Source organism: Sturnira hondurensis, unplaced genomic scaffold (assembly GCF_014824575.4).
Source record: "Sturnira hondurensis isolate 20B ecotype Veracruz unplaced genomic scaffold, ASM1482457v3 Scaffold0016663, whole genome shotgun sequence".
NCBI lineage: Eukaryota > Metazoa > Chordata > Mammalia > Chiroptera > Phyllostomidae > Sturnira > Sturnira hondurensis.
The window spans coordinates 8,715,319-8,736,617 of NW_028089294.1; the positions used below are offsets into that span (position 1 = coordinate 8,715,319).

The 21,299-nt window shown below is 47.5% G+C and overlaps 1 protein-coding gene across 1 annotated transcript in view; it reads right to left on the minus strand.

Annotated features, from left to right (window-relative positions):
• The window catches only part of CRIM1 (cysteine rich transmembrane BMP regulator 1), a 178,140-nt gene that overhangs the window by 67,999 nt on the left and 88,842 nt on the right, over positions 1 to 21,299 (minus strand). The window contains exon 5 of the mRNA XM_037066568.1: positions 5,878 to 5,999. Coding sequence (XP_036922463.1) covers positions 5,878 to 5,999 — 122 coding nt within the window. The remainder of the gene's footprint in view (positions 1 to 5,877; positions 6,000 to 21,299) is intronic.

A 21,299-nucleotide genomic window follows, 5' to 3' on the forward strand; every position in this document is an offset into this window, starting at 1 on the left:
GGATTGATGTGTGGCCTGGGCCCGTTAGGTTTCACCAGCTAATGCCCAGAGAGCCAGCGAGTGGAATTTCGAGTGCACTGTTGGTGGGAGTGCAGACGGGTGCAGCCACTGTGGAAAACAGTGCGGAATTTCCTCAAAAATTTAAAAATGGAACTGCCTTTTGATCCAGTGATTCTATTGCTGGGATTATACCCCAAGAATCCTGACACACAAATTCAGAAGAACCTGTGCACACCTGTGTTCATAGCAGCATTATTTACAATAGCCAAGGGCTGGACACAGGCGAAGTGCCCATCAGTAGATGAGTGGCTCAAAAAACTGGGCTACATTTATAGAGTGGAGCACTACGCAGCAGAAAAAAGGAAGTCCTGCCTTTCACAATAGCATGGATGGAACTGGAGAGCATTATGCTAGGTGGAATAAGCCAGGTGGCAAAAGACAAATGCCACACGATCTCACTTACGAGGGGAGCCTAAGACACAAAACAAGCAAGCAAAATAGACCCAGAGGCCTGGAAACAAGGAACAGACTGAGAGTGACCAAAGGGGAGGAGGAGGGGGGATAAAAGGAAAAAGAAGGGGAAAGGACTAGTCAAGGACCAAGTATAAATGATGCATGGACACGGACAAGAGGGTGGAGACTGACTGTGGGAGCTGGGGGGACGGGGCAGGGGAGAGTAACAGGGAAAACTGGAACAACTGTAACAGAACAACAATTAAACGCGCGCACACACACACAGCCCACAATGAAATTCCAGTTTGACACTGCGGCAGAATTTATAGAGGCTCTTCAGAAAAGTGCATGATAAAAAGGCTGTCGGTGGTGTTTGGGGAGCAACAACCAATTACTTCTTCACCTGGTGGGGAGAGATGCGAATCTCAGTGTGGGGATTACCACAGCCTCTGCAAGAGGGCAATTTAAATGGCTGTGGAAAAGAAAAAAATACTACGGAGAAGTAATTTGCTACATAATTTGTATTTTTCCATGCAGAGGTGCATAAAAAGTATCTCTTTAGTGCTTTTGTGCTTTGTGTTGGCCCAATTAAATTTTACGTTTCTAAGTTCTGAAATCTTCTCTTCCCTCTTCATGCAGGGTCCGGCAACAGTAACACCAATGAGTGTGGTTGATAGGGTAATAATATAGGTGTAGTAATTTATAGTCTTAATTTGAGCGTTTCCCCTAAAATGTCATATGGTGTGCTTAAGTGTGATATTGTTATGTTACAGAATTATAAGCTTATGATTTTGTAATAAAATACTTTTATGTAATAAAATAGGGGCGTTATTTGTGCCGGACCCTGTATATTCCATATCTCCTGGGGAACCTCCCCCGCCCCTGGCCCCAGGTAGTACTGACTGATAATAACCTTGACTGCCAGCCACACTACACTGACTGGCAGATGGTGATAGGTATAAAGCGTCCATGGAGGAAAAGACTAGAATATAAAACTTCACATCAGCGGGGAAGAAATGTAAACAGTTACAGTTGCTGCCTTTTCTCTTCAATCTCCTAGTAGAAAACAGCTAATATTTTGCCTCAGGTCTCATTTCACAGTGGGTGGGGAGAGAGTAGATTAGACATCTTAAGCCAAAAGAGACACAACTGTTACCAGGTGAGGATCGTCTGAAAATTTCTCCATAAGTCAACAGCAAGCTGATATAAACACAAAGACAGGATTCATGGATAAAAACCTTTATTTTTCCTACAGAGAAAGGGAGTTGGTGTGCTATAGTACGCCAAGCAGATACTATTTAGGGATACGAAAAACAGAACAATACTTACAAAGGACTGCAAAAGATTATATCACTCTTTGAGCAAAATCAACTTGATAAGGCTCCGGGAACAGGATGGATGCTCAGTAAATGCATATTAAGTGGAGTATTTCTCTCCAAGTGCCACATCCCCTCTGTTAGTGCAGAGATAGTCAGTCTGTCCCGGGGAACATCACTGAGCATGACTGCTATACAGACAGTGGATTCTCAATAGGTGTTTTTATACTAATTTTCTTATTAACAGACTTCAGGTCTGAGTTTTCTAGACCAAAATTTTACATAAGGATCAAGCTGACTTTGGGGATGGCTCTCCTGTAACTGATCTGGTTTAACAGGTCAGTTTCTGAGGCCGGTAGAGTCAGTTATTAGCTAAGAGCCTTAAACCTAAATGTTCCATTTTATTTAGACTTTTGTCATATGTATTAACAACTGATCGTATCTAAGAAACCAAGCATTTCACATTCTACGCCTGAGATTTCAAACCCTGATGTCTGCGGGCAGGACAGAGGTGGGCCTGGGGGAGACAGCAGGGTGTCCTGGTCGCAGATCGAGAGCACATGCCCACTTAAAGGGAAGGGCCATCACCTGGCTCTGGCGGACAGATGATACAAGTTGTGTTTGTGGGCTGGAGCAGGTACGGAGCTGTGTTTTGAGGGATGTCTGGGATTGTTCCACCACTGCTATGAAGATCATCCTTCTAGGTACTGATGTTGATGGCTTCTAAGTTTACATGAAAGGAGCCCAAGCATGCCATCTGTCCCTTTGGTTTCTAAACAACAGGGCCCTTGTTCAGCCAACACCTCCCAAGTCCGGCCTTCATCAGAGAATGTGGCCATGAACTATCACAATCTGGCTGGCAACCCGCCCAGCCTTCCACCAAAACACAACCGAAACAAACCAAACCGCAAAGGGAGGTAATGTTTATAGAAAATGTTCTCTCCACCTATTCAACCAAGGGAATGTTTTCAAAACTCAGGAGTTCCTGAATTCTCTGAACATTTTGTAATCTTGTGTTTGCCTTCAATGTGTATCGTTTAAAACAAAACAAAACAAAACAATGTAAGCAGATGGGTTATCTGGATGGTAGCTCAGGAACTGAGTGCCGCCGGGCAACCTCCGTTTCTGCTCGTGGGGTCTGTTATGTAACCACTCACCCACTGCCCTCTGAAGTGGGTTTTCTCTACCTATTCCTCCACGCTGTGGGAGCCTCGAAACCGAGAGACTATGGATGCTACAGGCATCTGGGTTCCAGCCGTGTGTCAAAATGATCTCCGAGACCTACTTTCACTGAGCTGCATTTTCATACTTGGCTTTTGCTTTGTGTGGAGAAGAGCAGCCACAGGAAACAGGTGTCTGCATTGGTGGTATCAGAAAAACAGAGGACATTACCTACTGCATCTTCCCAAGTTTCCCTAAGAGATGAGTGCTGCCCTGTCCAGTGAGTGGGCTTCTCTCCTCTAAAAATCAGAATAGTGGATCCGACCCTGCCTCCCTGTCCTCTGGTGGCCAGGCAGCCGAGAGCCTGCCAGCATCAGGCAGACAGACACTTGCGGCCTGCATACCTGTGGGCGCTTTCCTTTTGCTTTTCTCTTTCACCCTTTATGTACTACTCTACCGTTCTGAGTCTCCTTTTTCATGAATAATTTTCCACTATGAAATTGTACCTGTTCTCACTGAAACGCTGCCTCAAATCCTTTGTGGATAAGCCAGGTTTTACACACACACACAGACACACACACACAGACACACACACTAAACCTCTGCTTTTCCAGGTGGTGATAATGAATCTTTGATATGTAATAGCCTTTGATGGCAACCTTATGACAATAGTAAGACTTTCCCAGGGCACCGAGTAGCAAATAGGCACCCCCCCACACAGAAATGTGTGCGTATGTGTGTGTGTAGGGCAGATGCGTGCGCCTGTGCATGTATGTACCCAAAAAAGTCAAATACAGACTGAGACACAACGTCCTTAAACATCACTCTGCAGGACTACGAAGTTTCACAGCATGAGAGTTCCTGGTCTCATCTGAACGGAATGACTACCATTTCAACAGAGACACTAACAGTGGGCCGAGAAGTAAGACAAAGATCACTCAACACGTTCATGGTGGCAAAAAAGGGGCACCGCCAGCAACACTGTGACTGCGCTCTGTCATCTCGACATCTCCTCCTGGCAGATGGCCAGTGCAGTTCCTGAGGGCGGAGCTCCACAGGGAGGGGCGGGCCCTGGAGAGGCGTCCAAGCCCCGGAGGTGGGGGGGTCACATTGGACCGCGAGGTAAAGCTCCCATCCTGAGAGGAAAGGCCTGACGCCTGGGTATCTACAACCACAAAGCAAAGACAGAAGGCTGGCCCACTCTTCTTCATCACTGGGAGGACAGAACAGTGCCTTGCATCACCACAGGTGGTATTTCCAGGGGACAAGGACTCAGGCTTAAAGTGTGGGGCTGTCAAAGTCACCCCTCTGTGGGCTGGTATGAACACAGCCACCTCCGGAGGGAGGTTCTAGAGTGAGAGACAGACCGCGTGCCTGCAGGGAGATGAGCACTGGAGGGAGAACGTCTGAGATGCTGGGGCCCAAGGTAAGGAGCCACGAGTTCCATGTCAAAGGGCGCCAGTTAAAGACTCACAGAAAATCCTCTACCATCAACGAGGCTGCAGTGGTCCCAGAGTAAGAAGGCCTCTGCTTGGCTGCTGGCTGGTGCCTAAGAGGCATTACTACCAGCTGGTGACCACACGGCTGCGGGGAGGCGCCAAGGAGAGATCTGTGGGTGCATGTGGAATCTTTTCCACTCGTGTGCTTGTACCAACCACATCTGTAAGTCAGGAAGCCCGCCTCGCTCTCTCTACTCCCTGGAACCTGCAGAACAGTGTCTTGGCACGGGAACAGGAGGTGGGAATACAAGACAGTGAGACCATGTGCTCTGGAGGCACAAGTCCAAGTGCTTCACATATCAAACCTCACTTAATTTACTGGCATTCACTCCACCTTACAGACGTGGAAACTGAGGCCCAGGGAGGATGAGAGATGCCCAAACTACACTAGTGAGTGGAGGAACCCCTTTCCAAAAGGAGGCCATTTGGTTCCTCTCAATGCTCTCTCTTAACCACAAAGCCGTCCTGCAGGCATTTCTACAAAACCAAACCAAACCATGTGCGCACCGGACTGAACACTACAGGACACAATGACAGGACTCAACGGTCATAAAACCTTTCCTCTGGGGGAGGGGAGGCCTGGGGGGCATATAATCTTCTGAACTAATTCCTTATAGGCAGTAGTTGGTACAGAGGTTTCTGTATATGCAATGTTGTTGTATTTGTCCAAATCCATCCTCATCTTCCTTGTGAATCTAGGTATTGGCCAAGCAATGCTCTACAATTACTGATGTCTCACTTGTGTTTCACGCTTTGTCTTTCTTCTGGAAATTCTGATGGAGGGGCACATTTGAGGTTCTCCTTCCTTCTAGCGTGCAAATCCAATAAACACCCTGCCCCCGAACACCACGCCTTCTCATGAAAGGAGAAAGGTGAGAGAGAGAGGCGGATTCTATTTGAAGGAATCTTGTGACCAGAGAATCCTATTTCGGGGCCACACGGCTCCAAGGGAAAGCAGGCCAAGGCTAGTGACCAAGCCCTGGACAGAGATGTTCTCTCTGAGCAGGCAAATGTTAACCTAGAGGAACAATGTCTTTCCCGGTTCACACTGCAGTAGCTCCAACGTGGTGTTCAGTCCCTCCATTACCTCCTGAGAGCAAGGAGGTGAGGGAGGAAGATGGCAGGAGTCTGAGCACAGGCTCCACCACCTTTCTTTCTGAAGTCCTAAAATTGCTTTACTACTGAAACAGCAGACCAGGACAGCTCCACGCAATCTGCTAGTACGTTTACAAAATTCTCTTTCTTCTGGATGATGGAATGATGATGCCCTCAGGTCCTTTACCGCCCACCGGAATCTTAACCAAATCTCCTTTCTGCATGAGTTTCATCAAGCGCCTGAGTATATTCCCTGCTGGATAAAAGGCAGAAACAGCTAGATTGAACCCTCCCTCCTCCTCCTCCTTCTGCACAAATGTGCACTCTCTGAGAACAAGAGAAACCCCACGTACCATTAACACATTCAAAGACATCACAGCACTTTCCAGGTGTCCCGTCTCCACGAGAGACTATGCGGGGAATGGATCCCGCCTCACACACGGGGGGACCACATAAGCCAGTGCGACACTCGCATCTGAAACCAAAGAAAAGGGAGGGAAAACCCCATGAATAAACAACAACACAGAAGTCGGGAGACCACAAAGTGGCTGTGGCCAAGTAACTCCACTCTATGACACTGTCTCGATTCTCTGGTGTCCCTGGGGGATGGGGAGGGGGCTCTCACATCATCTGCATTCCATGTAACCAAGGCTCACCTACCTAATATACACCCCGGTGTTTAACTTTTTACCATTTTGACAGAAGTATTTCCAAAACGCGTTACTTCATTTCTTACTTAACTAGATCAGTATTGAGCATAACATTTTCTTGATGACTCGGGGCCATTTTTCTATGCATCCATTATGTTATTCCACAGATCAGGGAGGCCTGCAGAGGCTGCGCAGAGAGAGGGCTGCTGCGTGCAATGGCCTCATGTTGCTGCTGACCTTTAGGAATCCTGCAGAGATTTTTCTGGCTCTCCTTTCAACGGTTAAGTTGTTAGCTTTTCAGTCTTTTCTTTGTGTGTGTGATTGTGCCTAGTAGTGCCTTCATGTTGATCCATGCTAATTAATTCATAATTGTGTCTAGCGGAAGAAACAGACTCTGATTGAAGACTGGGGAGCTCTTCATAAAGAAAGGGCCTGCGCTTTTCTAAGTGGACTCTGTGACAGTTATTTGGAAGATGAAAGCCTTAATTCTGGGATCTTCTAAGCTGCACTGTATGCATTTCTCGCTACAGGCACGAACGAGGTGTTCTGTGAACTTCAACTCTACTGTGAAATTTGCCTGAATATAAAAAAATAGAGGCAGGTAAAAATCAGAGGAGAAAGGAAAAATGCGGCCCCTTGTCTGATGCTGATCTGCTGGGATGAAACAGCAGGCAGGAAAGGAACAGCTCAGGGCAGCCGAGTGTCAGGATGGGAACCTGCACAGGGAAGGAGCAGTGAGCTGCCCACCCCGGGACTCCCCTGGGGAGGGAGGTGTGGTCGGAGGGCGGAGAGGAGGACTATGGGAGTTCCCAGGTAGACAGAAGTGAAAGGAAGATACCTTAAAAGGAGACATCCTCACAGGAAGTATGTGTTTATGTACAGTAGGGGTCAAGGGTGGCAGAAGGGAACATTCCCAGCAGGGAAGAACTATTAACACATCCATTAATTCTGTTTTATCCCCCCTTCTTATGTGATTACTTTGTTCCTCTATCGTTCTTCGGATCTTTAATAAAGTAAAATATTCCTGTAGCCCACGAGAACCTCAGTAATCAGGCCCAGAAGTTTAATTACATTTCCAGTTAACTAGAACTGAAGGAAATGCAAATGAAAGTTACAATTTGCACCAAGGATCATCCAAGCCACCGGAAAGGTGTGAATGACCTCCCTCAGGGCCAGCCCTCTCAGGCCTCTTCCACGTGGGGTGGCCCATTAGATCAGATTCCTGGGAGAAGAAGGTGTTAGAGATAATTAAGGTTTTGCTGCAATGGTATTTCTATCTATGGTTTAAAATAAACGTCTGCCTGCTTTCTGTGAGCAGAGCTGGGAGCTCTTGATTTGTAATCTGTATTCCTACTGGACAATCATCTTCTAGGACTGAATAAGTATGAGCTGGGCTTTTAGTTCCTAGTAAGGTCATTCTATAGTCTTCCATTTTCAGGTAGCCACCCACTGCAGTATTAAGCACATAACCATACACTGTGATATTACAGCAGCAATATGCTCTTTATGTTTATTGCAATTGACACTCTAAGTACCGAGAGCCCACACTCTGATCCCAATATCTGGATGCGATTACAATGAAAGATTCCTACAAGAACATCTGGGATTCACATTCTGGCCTACTGATGTGTTCCCATCATTCTAATTTAAACACCAAAGAGCATACGATCAACCAAAAAGTGGGTCTTCAGATGTCCTTCAACCCTTCAGTGACCTTCACTGAATACATTTGTGCCTGGCCCCATGCTAGGCTCTCGGAAGTCATGCCAACCTGAAAACCTAAGTCGTTCTAAGTCGTCTTCTTCCCCTTGAACATTTGACCTATGTCCCAGCATTTGTATGTCTTGTTTCCCTACAGACCCATACAGCTTGTCTCCAGCTTGTTCCAGAAGCCCTGACACTGTACACAGCTGCCTAGGAACACGCTTAGAAAAAGAAAACCCTTCACACTCAAGTTTCACTTCTGCACCAGAATGACCGAATACTAAAGATCCAGGGACTCGGATGCCCTGGTTGTTGCTGGCTGTTCTCCTCCCAGCCCCTCTCCCCTTCCCTGCATTTCCCCGGGCAAGCCCTCCCTCCCTGGGCCACCTTCTGACTTCTCACAGCTTCCCCTGAACTTGAGGTTAGCAGATGTTAAAGACCATGAGCACCTTCAGACAGAAAGAATTGATGAAGGGCCCAGGAAAGGTGAAAATGTGGATTCATGGCAGATATATATCAAGCAACTACTCATGGGGTTGAAACTTTATGAAACAGCCATTTTTTTTTTACAGTTTGAAAACAGTCACACAGCAGTTTCACATAGTGCAACATAACCCAGCCGACGTGAGTTACCTTTTGACAGGTATGTCTACACTCTGTCGGGTAATAAGGGGGGGACACCATCAAGACCCTTATTTGCCAAGGAAATTTATTAGGTCCACAAATGAGGTGAGTCCAATGTAGTTTTTTGCATGTTTTTAATAAACATGATCCCCATCTACAGATGAGAATGGGGAGGCAGGAAGCTCCATCAACTGACCTGAAATTAAATAGGACTTCCTGTCCTGTGTGTATTTTCCACTAAAGGAGATGCTCTTCTGTCGAGTCAGGGAGAGGAAACACTGAACTACGGAACTGAAGCAGGCAAACTACACCTTGTCCTCACCACCTTTTCTCCTGTTTTCACTCTTTTGTGTCACTGTCTCCCCCTCCCCCATTCTCCTCCTGCCTTGTACCCCAATGCCTGAATGAAGAGCAGGCAAGGGGATGCAGAAGGCACGGGGCAGGCGCAGGGGAAGGAGACTCACCCGAGGGGGAGAGAGGTGGTGTCTGAACGGATGCACCCCTGGCCGCATACGTCGGAAAGCCTCCCTCCCTCAGTGTCTAGACTCCAACTCGGTCCCGCTCACCCAAGTCTCTGCTCCCTAACTTTGCCATATCCACCCTCTGGCTCGGCTCCTCTGTCATCAAAAACCTTCAGTTACTCCTCACTTGACTGATCACACGGGTCTCGGACTCTCATCCGACCCTCGCAGGTCCGTGTACCGTCTCTCGTGGTACTTCTCGTCCTTTTCCCCTTCTCTGGAAAGCAGGAGGCTGCTCTCCAGACAAGCCCTGGCTTCGCGGTCCCCGCACTGCTCACCCTGTTTCCTCCCGAACACCCCCCTCTGGCCCTCATCTCCAGCTGCCTGTCTAGATACCATCTGTCTTTCTGGGCCAGCCTCAAATAATACTCTCGTTTTTGAAGGCACCTCTCTCTCACTGTTTCGTGGTGACTGGAGTACTCATCTTTCCACCAGCTCCCTTTGGATCTCTCACGTATATTCATGAAATAAATACTATTTAAGTGAAACAGAACTAGAGATGAATAGAAAGAGGGACAATAGTAACTGAACAAACAAAAGAAAGTGAGAAGGAAAGCAGTGAGAGCTCTATACTGTGAGCTCAAAAAAAAAAAAGTACTTAGAGCAAAGCTATTATATTTGCATGATGCCTTGAAACAGAAGTGTCCAGGGCTTTGAAATTTTTTTAAAAAAGCAACAGCGTGAGATGAAACTCACATAGCATAAAATTCGCCCTTTTAAGTATATAATTCGGTGTTTTTATATTCACAGGGTTGTGCGACTATCGCTGCTACCTAGTTTCAGAAGATTTTGATCACCTCAAAAAGAAACCTTGTACTCTTCACCCTCCCTCCCAGCCCCAGGCAACCACGAATCTATGTTCTATTCCTAGGGATTTGCCTCTTCTGGACAGTTCCTATTAAATGGAATCACACAATAGATGGGCTAAGGGCTTTTTAACTTCAAACCAGAAACAACCTATATTTGCCATGTGTAGACAAATCAAGCCTCCAATTTTAACCTCAGTATTAAAATAATGGCCAATTAAGGTGCCATATTAATAAATGTTTATGTAATGCAATCGCCATTCCCAGCTGCAGCCAAGGTGGGTTGGTTAAGCTGTCCTTTCTCCTCCAGAATAGGCAATGGAATTCGGCTCAGTGGGCATCCGAGTGCCCGAGAACAATGACAAACGGCACTGAGAAATCATCTAGGCCCCTAGAGGGCACTCCTTCCCTAGCAGCCCGTGCTGGCTCCTTCCGCCTGTGGAAAAGCCCTGCAATCTGGGACTACACAGACAGTCCCAGGCAGCCCCGAGGCTCTGGCACAGCTTACACGGCGCTTCAAGTCTGGCCTCTCCTTATCTCCCAGCTTCCAGCTTCCCCAGGTCCCTCCTACGCCCCGCAGCTGAGTAACCACGGCAATCTGCCATTCACTCCATCTACCCACCCCGGCCCCTTATCACTCTGTGCCACGGCTCAGGTGTCCACCCGCTTTGAATCCCGGCCTCTCTCTTGCCCCTGGTGAATTCTACACAGCTTCAGACCACCCACTCGACAAGGCCCTCTCTGATCAAAAAGCAACCAGGCTTCGTCTTCCTTCCTCTGACCTTCAACAGCACCCAGGGGGACGCACTCTTGGAGAATGTCTGCTCATCCTACCGCATCAAAATTCTGTTTTTCCTCCCGTGCATTCCGCTTGTGCAGGAGACGCGCCTTGTTTGTCTTGTAAATGAAAATACTGAATGATAAAGGCATCGGAACAATAATCCGAAAGAAATATTTTTTTTTCATGGCTAATACGCCAGAGATTAGACCATTCACTGCTTTTATAGTTTTTATTTTTATAAGGTTTTAGACTGGGAGCCAATAAGTGCAGTGTTTTTCAAGATTAGTGTGTGGAGGAAAAGACTATGGAGTATGTCTGGAATGCAGATTCCTGGGTGCTAAACACAAAGACTGTTTTTCTGCAGGTGGGGGTCAGGGGTCCGGAGTGTGCCTGTGCACTCTGAAAAGCTCTCCAGGAGATTACCCTGAATAGAACCTGGGACCCACTCTCAGAGAAACTCCTTCCTTGAGATGTAGGCTCTTGGGTCACCATCACCTAATTTGCACTTTCCATCGGAAAAAGCCAAGGTCAACTCGTTTTAGCATGGTAATGAGAATAGGACTAATAGCGCTTGCTCTCGGTCATTTACAAAGACTCTTTCCTGTGAGACCTGTGCAGCGGAGAATAGAACCACTTTATTTACAACCATCCACCCGAAAATGCGTGACCACCAGCAGGCCATTTAAACTCTGGGACGCTCAAGTCTTCTCAGCCATAAAATGAGATGGCTGGACCATAATGAGCTTGCTTCTAACTATAAAACCCCACTATTCTATTAGTGCCAACCCTATGCCCATCGCTGCCATGGTCTGATTCTGGCTCATGCCTCCCTGCTGACTGCCTGCACTCTGCGCGTGGCGCATACCACAGCCTCACACTGCACGCTGGTCCCTCCCCTCCCCCTCTCCCCCTATAGCCGAGCACCTCAACCTTTAGACCCAGCTCAAGCTGGCCTTCTCTCTGACGCTTTCTTGGTCTTTATTCTTTGGAGGGAAAGTACACTTACACATCTACTCATTTTCCTTTCCTACTCACGAAGACCAAGCCATGCAAGAGAAGAAACAATAAGCCCAGCACTGGTGTTTCCACACACTAGACTTGTCTTTGTAACCAAGTTATGGCTTCGTTACTAAGGAGAAGAATCAATATTTGTTTCCCTGGAATGACCAGAGAAATGGTGGAGGATGTTGAACTACAGGCCGTGGGACCGAGGAGCCCCGTCTGCCACTCCCATGCCATTCAGCAAAGCACGGAAGTGGCCCTGGAATGTGCCCCCGTGGTGGGCGCCACGCAGAGCTGAGGGCAAATGCTAGCCAAACACTGCCCTAGGATACACTGCTGCTGCAGGGGAGGGAATTTGAAAGCAGCAGACTCCTCCTGTTCCCCAAGCAGATCCTCACCCCTGTCCACACCCTGCAGGACAAATGCCTCTGTGGGGCCCTCTGCAAAGGACTGCTGGACCCCCCCCCCCCACCCGTTCGGAGTGAGTGCCTGAGCCCTCCAAAAGGCGAGAGCCACTGTCTGCAAACCAAAAGCACTCTTCGCAGGTGGGAGGGAGGTCTCCTTTCCGTCAGGAAACAAGGACGAGCCAGGAGTTAAGAGGGCAAAGTACTTGTACTACCAGGATTCTGCAGCGTAGTGATGAAATAACTGTCAAGAATGAAAATTACAATGACACATAAAGCATTCCTGTTCTATAAAAAGTAGCTTCAACTTTAATTAAATCTGATGTACTATCTTTCTACTCATTAAATTGCTTAACTCTTTCCAGAAATGTGTAAGTTTTAAAAGGAGGCTGCAAATAAAACACCCAAAAAGAAACGAGTTTCCCACCCAAGAGTCACGCTATCCTTACGGAAAACCATGCTCCTCCCCAAGGAACTTTGCAAGTTTCCCCACATCTCTTCAGGAGAGACCACCCGCGCTCTAAGGCACAAACCCTCCTTCTTATTTTCTTAAGCTAATTCTTGAATGATCTCCTTGCATTTTGCCCACCCAGGCCGGGGAACATCAGCACAGCAAGCACGTGGTCCAGTCTGAGGACGTCCCTCCCTCCCAGCAGCCAGCTCTCTTTACAGGAGCTGTCACCTGTTCGACCAGAAATGACACAGTCTTCACTTTCCCTTCCGAGTCACTCTGCGTTTTTATGGTGGTTGGTCTCACACTTTTCCTGGGGGTGGGGAGAATTAGGGGATGTGCTCCAAGGCAGGGAAGGTAAAGACTGAGGGCTACTAGGTATTCTTTTGTGCTCCCTAGAAATAATAATGAAGTCCATTGCAGGCTCTTAATAAAGCGGTCACTACACTTATCTTCTTCTTAGCCGACGATTACAGCTCCCTCCTCAAAGCTGGTATGTGGCTCAGGAAACCTATACTAAGGCGCTGAATTAAAAGAAAAAGTGGTATCGAGTATAGAAAAATGGAAGTTGTAGGCCCACATGGTTTCTATACACTTTATACTATAAATTACCTTCTAGAACCATGCCCCACAGTTACGTAGGTGGGGTGACAAGAAGGCGCTGGCACTGCACACACGTCACCGACTCGCTGTGGCCAGCTAGGGAAGAGAGCTGGAAAAGCTCCAATGGGACTCGGGAGTCCTGGCGGCAGGAAAACCAGAGGCCCAGAAACGCCGCTGAGGAGAATCCTTGGGGCCAGGGGCCCTGCTGAGAACGTGATGATGTCCAGGATCTGGCAGGCTTCGGGCACTGCCCTTGACTGGGCCCAACAATCTGCTCACCACCAAGCCCCAGCCTCAATAGGCTCTGAGCCTTTACTTCCTGTGGTCGCGGTGGGCCACCTGGCCTCAGAGAGCGAAGAAGGGGCAGGAGTGGGAGGTACATGAAACCAGTCTGGAAAAGTAAGGAGGAGGGGAAACTGGCCTGGTGCACTCTAGGAAACAGGAGGAGTGGGTCTGGATGTGCACATTTTCATACAGCAGCGTAAGGTATTCTCACTTCGGAGCCAGAACTGTCAACTGCGTGAGAAGTTCACGCTTTGGAACCTGGAATCCGCCTGTTTGTGATCAGGTAATTATTTCCTACCTTTGTGCTCACTGTGTCCACGCAGCAGGGCACTATGCTGGGTGGTGACTGGGGACACACAGGGTCCTGGCCCTCAGTTCAGGGAGGTGTTGAATATATAATCACAGATGAGAGCACAGTGGGACACGGACAGTTGTGTCCCTTCCCAGGGACCAGGGAAGAAAAAACACCACTGACATGAGGACTAACTTCTATTTGAAAACCTGAGCAAAGCGTCGTTGCCAGGGCTGCGGACCTCCTCCAGGGCCCATCCGGGCTGAGCAGGGGCTGCCCCAGCTGCCCTCAAGCACACACCCACTTGGATCCATGTGGGTGAAGTCCACCCTTGTCACCAGTGCAAAGGGCAAGACCCTCTGGTCTCTCATCCTCAAGGGAAGGCATAACCCCAGATCCTGCTCGAACTTCCCAGGACTCCCCATTCCACGCCACCTCCCCTGCCCTCCCAACCTTTCCTTCGCAGACATACTCCCTCGACCCCTGAACATCATCACAGAGGGGGCCGCTCACCTCTTTTCTACTGCCTTGTCTACCCAGTTGGCCTGAAAACACAGTTTCCTTGCAGCTGCCCCCAGGAAGACAGTGAACTGCCCCACACTTACTTATTCACCTGGGCTAGAAGGGAGCCCAGTGTCCTCCAAGTTGCCCTCCGGCCAGCCTCACGTCATTGCTTTCCTCTCTTGCCCAAGCCCTCCCTCGCCGGGGCTGCATCTCCTACCCGTTTCCTACGGAGGTAGGGTTTCAGAGAATGCACTCTGATTTCAGTCTTCGGCTTGAGTTCTGGCCACTGTACTGTATGTACAATGGGATCATTAGAGCATCCATATGTCATAGGACTGCTATGTAGATTAAACCGAGATGTGAGAAGCACCTAGGAAAGTGCCTGGAACACACAAGCATTCCACACCTGTTAGCTATTTGATGTAATTAGAAGTTGGAAGGCTTTGGTGTCTATGTGGACAAAGCCTTTTCAACACCCTGACCTCTTGGAACCCAGTGATCCTGGCTGCCCCCCAACCCCATTGCTTCAGCCACTTACCCCTACGGCCACAGCTCTCTGACGTCTCTCAAGTCAAGCATCCTACTCACTGATCACAGTGGTTCAGCCAGTTCTCTCAGGCCTACGCTGCCCCCACACTGCCTCTTCACACTCTCTGGGATGTCCACTGCCCAGACCCTCCCCTTTCTCCTCGGCCAGGACCCTGTCTGACTGCACCTCCTCAAGGCCTGAGTCCCAGACGCTGGTGGGTACCTGAGCCGCCATCTTCATCATGCCGTTAAACATCCTGCCCTTTTAACCTCCATTCTTACCTGGTCCCTTAATTCCACCCCCAAGTGTGTTAAAGCCAGAGATGCAAACCTGAGTGTGTTTGGGAGCAGGGCAGGAACCCCGACAGAAGAGGGGTCCCAGAGACAACGCAGGAGGTCCCCTGCCCTATGACGGGGCTTTGCTGCTCCTCCCAGGTAGAAAACAGGTAGGCACTGTCCCCAAAGCTCCCAAACTGCTCAAGAGAAGCCAGATTTTTTTTATGCGAAGCCTCCCAGTTTTTAAATGGTGATGACTAATTTAAGGATGCTCCTCCACCCCTCACCCACAGCAAAAAGAAAACATGTCTCGGGGGTCAAACTCAGCCCCAAGGCTGCCGAGTGCGATCTGTGATTCAAACCAATGACCTCCTCTGTGCTGCTGAGGGCTGCTGGGAGGAGCCCCGCCTGGCAGCAGCTGTCCCACCTCTCTGACACTGGCAGTCCTCCTGTGGCTGACAAACCTCCGCTCACCCCCCAGGGTCACTTCTTCCAGGGCGCTTTTCCTGACCAGAGGCATGAGGATAAATAGCTGAGGCTGTGGGAACATGCCTGCAGGGTGGTGTGAGGGGAACGGACTGTGTGACTGTCCATCCGTGTGGAGGAGTGGAGGGAAGGACACCCTAGAAAGCGGGCAAGCCTACTCCCATGTACACAGGCAAGAGAGACTAGAGAGCTTGGGTTGGAACAAATGGTTCAGCCCACCAGGAGGGCACCATGCACTGGGAGGGGGGCTGGGGGCTATTATAGGGGCACTTGCAGGAGATGTGGCTGGGGAGCTAGGCCAGGGCTGGGTACCAAGGGGTCTTGTATATCACACTAAGAAGCACCTTTAATGGAAAGCGATGGGGAAGTAATAAAACGTTTAAAGAAGGAATGCAGTCTTGCAAGGGGGAGGTTATCTGAGGAGGAAACAAGAACTGTCATGAATTCTATTCTTCTTGGATCACAAAGCTAGGTGGGATTAGGGATGATGTTTTCCCGTTACAAAACACGTGAGAAGTTTAAAACGCAATGGCCACAAGGACCTAGAAAGCCCTTTCCTCTTTCTCCATCCGCTGAACCCGGACTCATTCTTAAAGACTCAGCTCAAAGTCAAAACCGACAGTTTTCCAGGTCAGAATCGGTATCTCTTTCTTTGCTCTGTGAACTTACTTTTCTTTTTTGCACACCTCTACTTCTCAAGTGCGTAGCAGTTTAAATGATGATTTATGCGTGTCTGCCTTCCCTTTGGACTGCGAGCTCCTGACACGAGGGACTGCGAGCTCCTGACACGAGGGACTGCATCCGATTCCCACCAGGGAGCGCGATGCCTGGGGCCCATGAAAAACACTCATCTGTTCCCTGAACAGACCCAAAACACCATGGGATACTGAGGGTGGCACTTGCCACAGATGAACTATTACATATGTAATGAAAAGCATTTATTGAGCATTTACTTGTGCTAGGCACTGGTGAGGGAGAGACATGGAAGGTGCATCCCTACCCTCAGAAAGTCCATAATCTAATGTGTTAGAAGGTATCGTAACAGCCTTCAAGGCCTCAGGACCTCACTATGGAAATGGAAGCTCTTGATCATGTTATCACAGAGCCACGAGATAACATCTCCCCTTTTCAAACAAAGGCAAAGCCAGAAACAGGTCATTCAAAATGCAGTGGTCTGTAGGACATATGTACAACAGACTGAGCATGAAGTCCAAGAAAAGCCAGCCGTCTCCACCTCCGGGGTCTCGGTGAAGCAATTTGATGTCTACTGGGCACTTACAACCCCCAAGCCCTCTGCCCAGCGTGTCTGCACAACACTGAGGAGCCCGGTCACTTCCATCCAATGCAAAGGTACAAATGAAGAGTAAAACACATTCTGTGACACTTGGGGCTGCTTTTGTCATTTCCAAAAGACGCCGCATTTTAACATTTTAGATTTGCTTAGTAGTGATGTAAGTAACTTCACAATCCATGTCTGCAGAACTATCTGGAGCTGTGCAGGTTGCCTGTGTCGTGAGGAGGGAACAAAACACCAACGAGGGTGGGGAGGGGAAGCCCCCAGAGGTTCACGTTCTCCATGCGGCGGGGTCTGCTTTTCTAATGTAGGGCAAGTTTAAGGGAATTTGGTTGAGTTACTGCCTTTCAGGGAGAGTCAGAGGACTATGTATTTAGTATCTGGGGATGGCCAGACCCACTCAGACCAAACTATAAGCCACTGAACACCACAGTGAGAGCCTTGAGCTTTGTTTCAGGACTGAATCATATAAAGGAAGACTAGATACTGGTCAAGTTCATGGAGAAACACAAAAGGCCTGAAGCACGTGTATAGGACGTTCAGGGCTTCCACATGTGATGTGAATTATTGACAAATTAACATCTCGATCAGGGAGATAGTTCATCTCCAGTGGGCACAGGCTCTACTTCTAGGAAAGCATATTTTCTTCAATCTGGGGATCCGTCCAATAATAACATGAAATTCCTACCAACTATTTTGTTTTAAAAACATCAGAGTTTAATATAGACTCTGGCTTTTTTAGTTATGAGTTGACTTGCTCTTTTGGGCCAAAAATTACTGTGACAGAGGGCAACAGAATAGATTCTCTTTTCTTAGTTGAGAAAGAAGGGGTTCAAATACATTTCGAGTTTTTTTTTTCTGCCTGTGTTTAAAAACAAAGAACGCTACCATGACAGCGTGTCAAGAGTCAGAACTGCTTTCAACCTGTGCTATGCTAATGCACACTTTATATACTGTATAATTTAATTTTATTTAGTCCTTTAAATGCAGCTAGATAAGTTATCTAAATTAAAGGAAACCACCACAAAGTGAATGGAATTAGAGAAATTTGTATATTCACAGACTAAGCCTTTAAAAAAAAGAAAACTAGAAGTACTGTTGAGTGCCATCTTCTGTGAGTCCATGTCTTGGGAACAAACAGACATGATACTTAATTACAAGGCTCTTAATATGATAATGTCCTTTTCAAAATGTCCATTTAGGGACGATCTCCATTGGCTATTTGAATAGGTATTAAACAAGCAATTTAATTACTTAGCACACTGTTAAAAGCATATAGGTCTACAATAAATATCACCTAGTGATTTAAATTGCTTAACACTGTCTCAAAGAACGAAGAATTACTCCCTGTGCTATGTGAAAAACAAAATAAAACAAGAAAAAAACAACAGAAAAATCCTGTCGGTGTCAAGCTACCCTCTGGAAGTTCAGGCTTTGACATATGTGTCTGGCTGGGCCAGTGTGCCTGTGTCCCTGACCCTTGGGCAATCTTCTACCCCCTGCCCCTCAACACCCCCCTAAAGGCTTCAACCAGCAGAACGACGGGCTGAGTGAGGCTCTGGAGATAAGAGCTGACTGAGGAGCTCTGGAAAACTCAACCACCCAAGTGCAAGTGCGTTAGCAAACAGAAAGTTAAAAGGACTCTTGACACTGCCCCTCCAAGACTATTACTCAGAAGCAAACAGATTACTCAGAGGTTATTAGAGAAGAGGAATAAGAAAAATTCACCGAGTTCTCAGGAAGATGGAAACCATATGATTCTAAGATTTGAGAATATAGGCAAATAGGGAGGGATATGAAAAATTGTCATCAGTTATTCTGTGTGTGTGCGCACTTTTTTTTTTTTTTTAAGGTCCTTGATATCTTACTTTGGACGTAAAGCTGGCATTATTACTTTATAGTTTTTTCCCCTGAAATTCAGTTTTTATTATTTGGTACAAAGCCAGTCTATTAATTATTTTCTTGGCAGATAAGCCTGTTCCTGTGTTCCTTTCTTATTACCTTCCAGAGTCTGTGACGTTTTTGAACTGGTTGAGGTGGTAGTGGTGAGGCGTTGCGTTCCCTCATGCCTGGCCAACTCGCTCATCACCATGCCCCACACCAAGCCCAGAGGTCTGTCTTCCGTGAGTCTGTGCCATTTACCTGAGCACTTTCAGATCTGTGCCTTATTCTCACTCGCTGTAGTTTTGAGGTTAGATTAATTCTGATTTCACTTGAGCTTCTGAAGAAAAAAAGCTATGACCGGCCAAAGATGTCATTCTGCTGGCCTCATCCAATATTGAATCAGTTTCAGCCTGTAAATTCTGGAACCCCTGAAAACTCCTTTGCTAAATATCTACATCTAACCATAGGCAACAGTATGCTAGCAATCAGCTAAGATTCTGTTCCTATAATACAATATCATACTAACAAGATGAATTTTCTTGAGAACACAAGGAAGCCAGGACTGAGAAATGGAAACTCAGCACCCGAGATTTTCAACCTGAAGCAACGGGGTATAAATGTCTAGACGTTACAGCGAAAGTAAATTCCTGATCTTCACGCTTGTTGCGGCCCATATACCTGACATATCTCAGATACAGTGGCGGTGGCATCCTTCCTTTTATCTTACATCACTTCCTGGGTATGAGGTAGAAATTGTCTTCTAAGGACAAGGTCTTAGGTCAGAGAAATCAAACTGAGGCTCAAACAAAAACATGGAACTTAACCCAGCAGATTGCTTCGGATGTTAAGAGGCATAGAAAGAGATGATCCCATCAAAGTTAGGAACAAAGAATCGAAACCTCTTCCATGAATGTACTGCTCCCCCTGTCCATGTGTTTGTGCGGCAAAGTTAAGTTACAACACATAACCCATATAAGTTAGTGTGGCATGCAGAGAAATGCAACAGGAATACGGAGGAGCTGGAGAAAGAGAAGTCACCGGGAAGAGCAACGCAGGCAGAAGCTCGGCGAAGTACAGGTCCAACAGCTGGAAGAGGTGAGTCCGACTGTGGGTCTGGGAGACCCAAGCACAGCGTGGAGTTCCTGCCAGCGCAAGTGCCAGGTACGAGCGCGCCACACGCGTCACCCTCCCCGAACACCCCCCCCCCCCCCCGAGGCAGGCTGACAGGCAAGAGAGCCACATCCTATCAGAAAGCAGTTTCTAAGAGTAAAGCTTTATCTTGTCGATTTAGCCTTTGGCCAGATATTTTCTGTATCTGCTATGTCAGGGACTATCTATTTATAGACGTGTGTAAAAAAAAGTAACCAGCAATAGTAAGCGAGCCACCGACTAACAGGCAAGCTATTTTATTGGATTATCACCCAGATTTCACAGTTCAACCAGTGCTGATGACCCGGGTTAAATCATCAGTCTAATCATTTTTGTGTTTCACTTTGCCTTTCCTAAGATTTCCTTTGTGCTTGTTTTTTCGGAAGTGAAAAAAAGCAAACATAATTTTTTGTGACTTTCTTTGGACCTTCTGCCCTTCTTCTCATTATGCGAACCATGCGTTTCCCCTATTATCTTCCGAGTCCTGGAATTTTCTACAAATTTTGAAAATTCACCTTTCTCTCCCAGGACTCTCCTGTCACCAGCAGCTTGGGTTTTTTCCCCCTCTAAAGGGTTTGGGGAAAGTCAAAGAATTTAAAAGTAGGAGTAATTGTCCTTTTGTGATCATCAAACCCCTCCTCTCCTCCTTGCCCAGGTAAGAAAGCAGACCCAGATGAAGTGAGAGACTTGTCCAAATTTATGCAGAAATGGGCCTGGCTTCATGCATGCTCTCTCTGCCCGGTACCAGGTGATGCGGGCAGGAGTGCATGGGAGTGAACTGTTCAGTCTTTAACTGCTGAACAGTTTACTCACGTGTACTTCGCTCACAGACTGCAGTAACAAAAGGAAGCGCAGGACACGGAATGTTAGGCCTTCTGTGCAGTAGGGCTGGGCAGGGCCTCAGGATGACAGGGGACAGGGCTGCCTGGCTGGGGGGGTCTGCACCACCAGCAAGCCTGGCTCTGCCACTCACCAGGGAGGGCCCTTCCAGCTCGTGAGGCTCCATTTCTGAAATGGGAGAGCCGCACGGCCTTGCCTCCTGGGGGAGGGTTGCGGCGTGTGTGTGTGTGTGTGTGTGTGTACACACATTCAAGGGAAGCACTATGATTTTGGTTTGACTACACTTCCAGTGCAAAGTCACACACATCAGCCAACATTTTAGCTAGCATATAATATGTTTAAATATTTTGGAGGAAGAAAAAAAGGCTTAAAATGTTTCTATATCTTGATTTAAAAATAAAACAGTATTTTTGTATAGTGTCTCAGAAAGCATGAGACATAAATGTTCCAGATATAGGTTCAAAAAGTTTAAAATGTTTCTATATCTTAACTTGAAAATAAAATAGCGTTTTCGCATAGTGTTTCAGAAAGCAAGAGATATAAACACTCCAGACATAGGTTCTCAAAGAGAATCAGACCCTTTAGTCAGAGAGCCGGAGCCAGGAGGGAGCTTGGGAACCTGGCACGCGCACTCTGCACACCCCAGGAGAGGCCCTATTTTAAGTTCTGAACACTAAAAACAGTGGCTTAT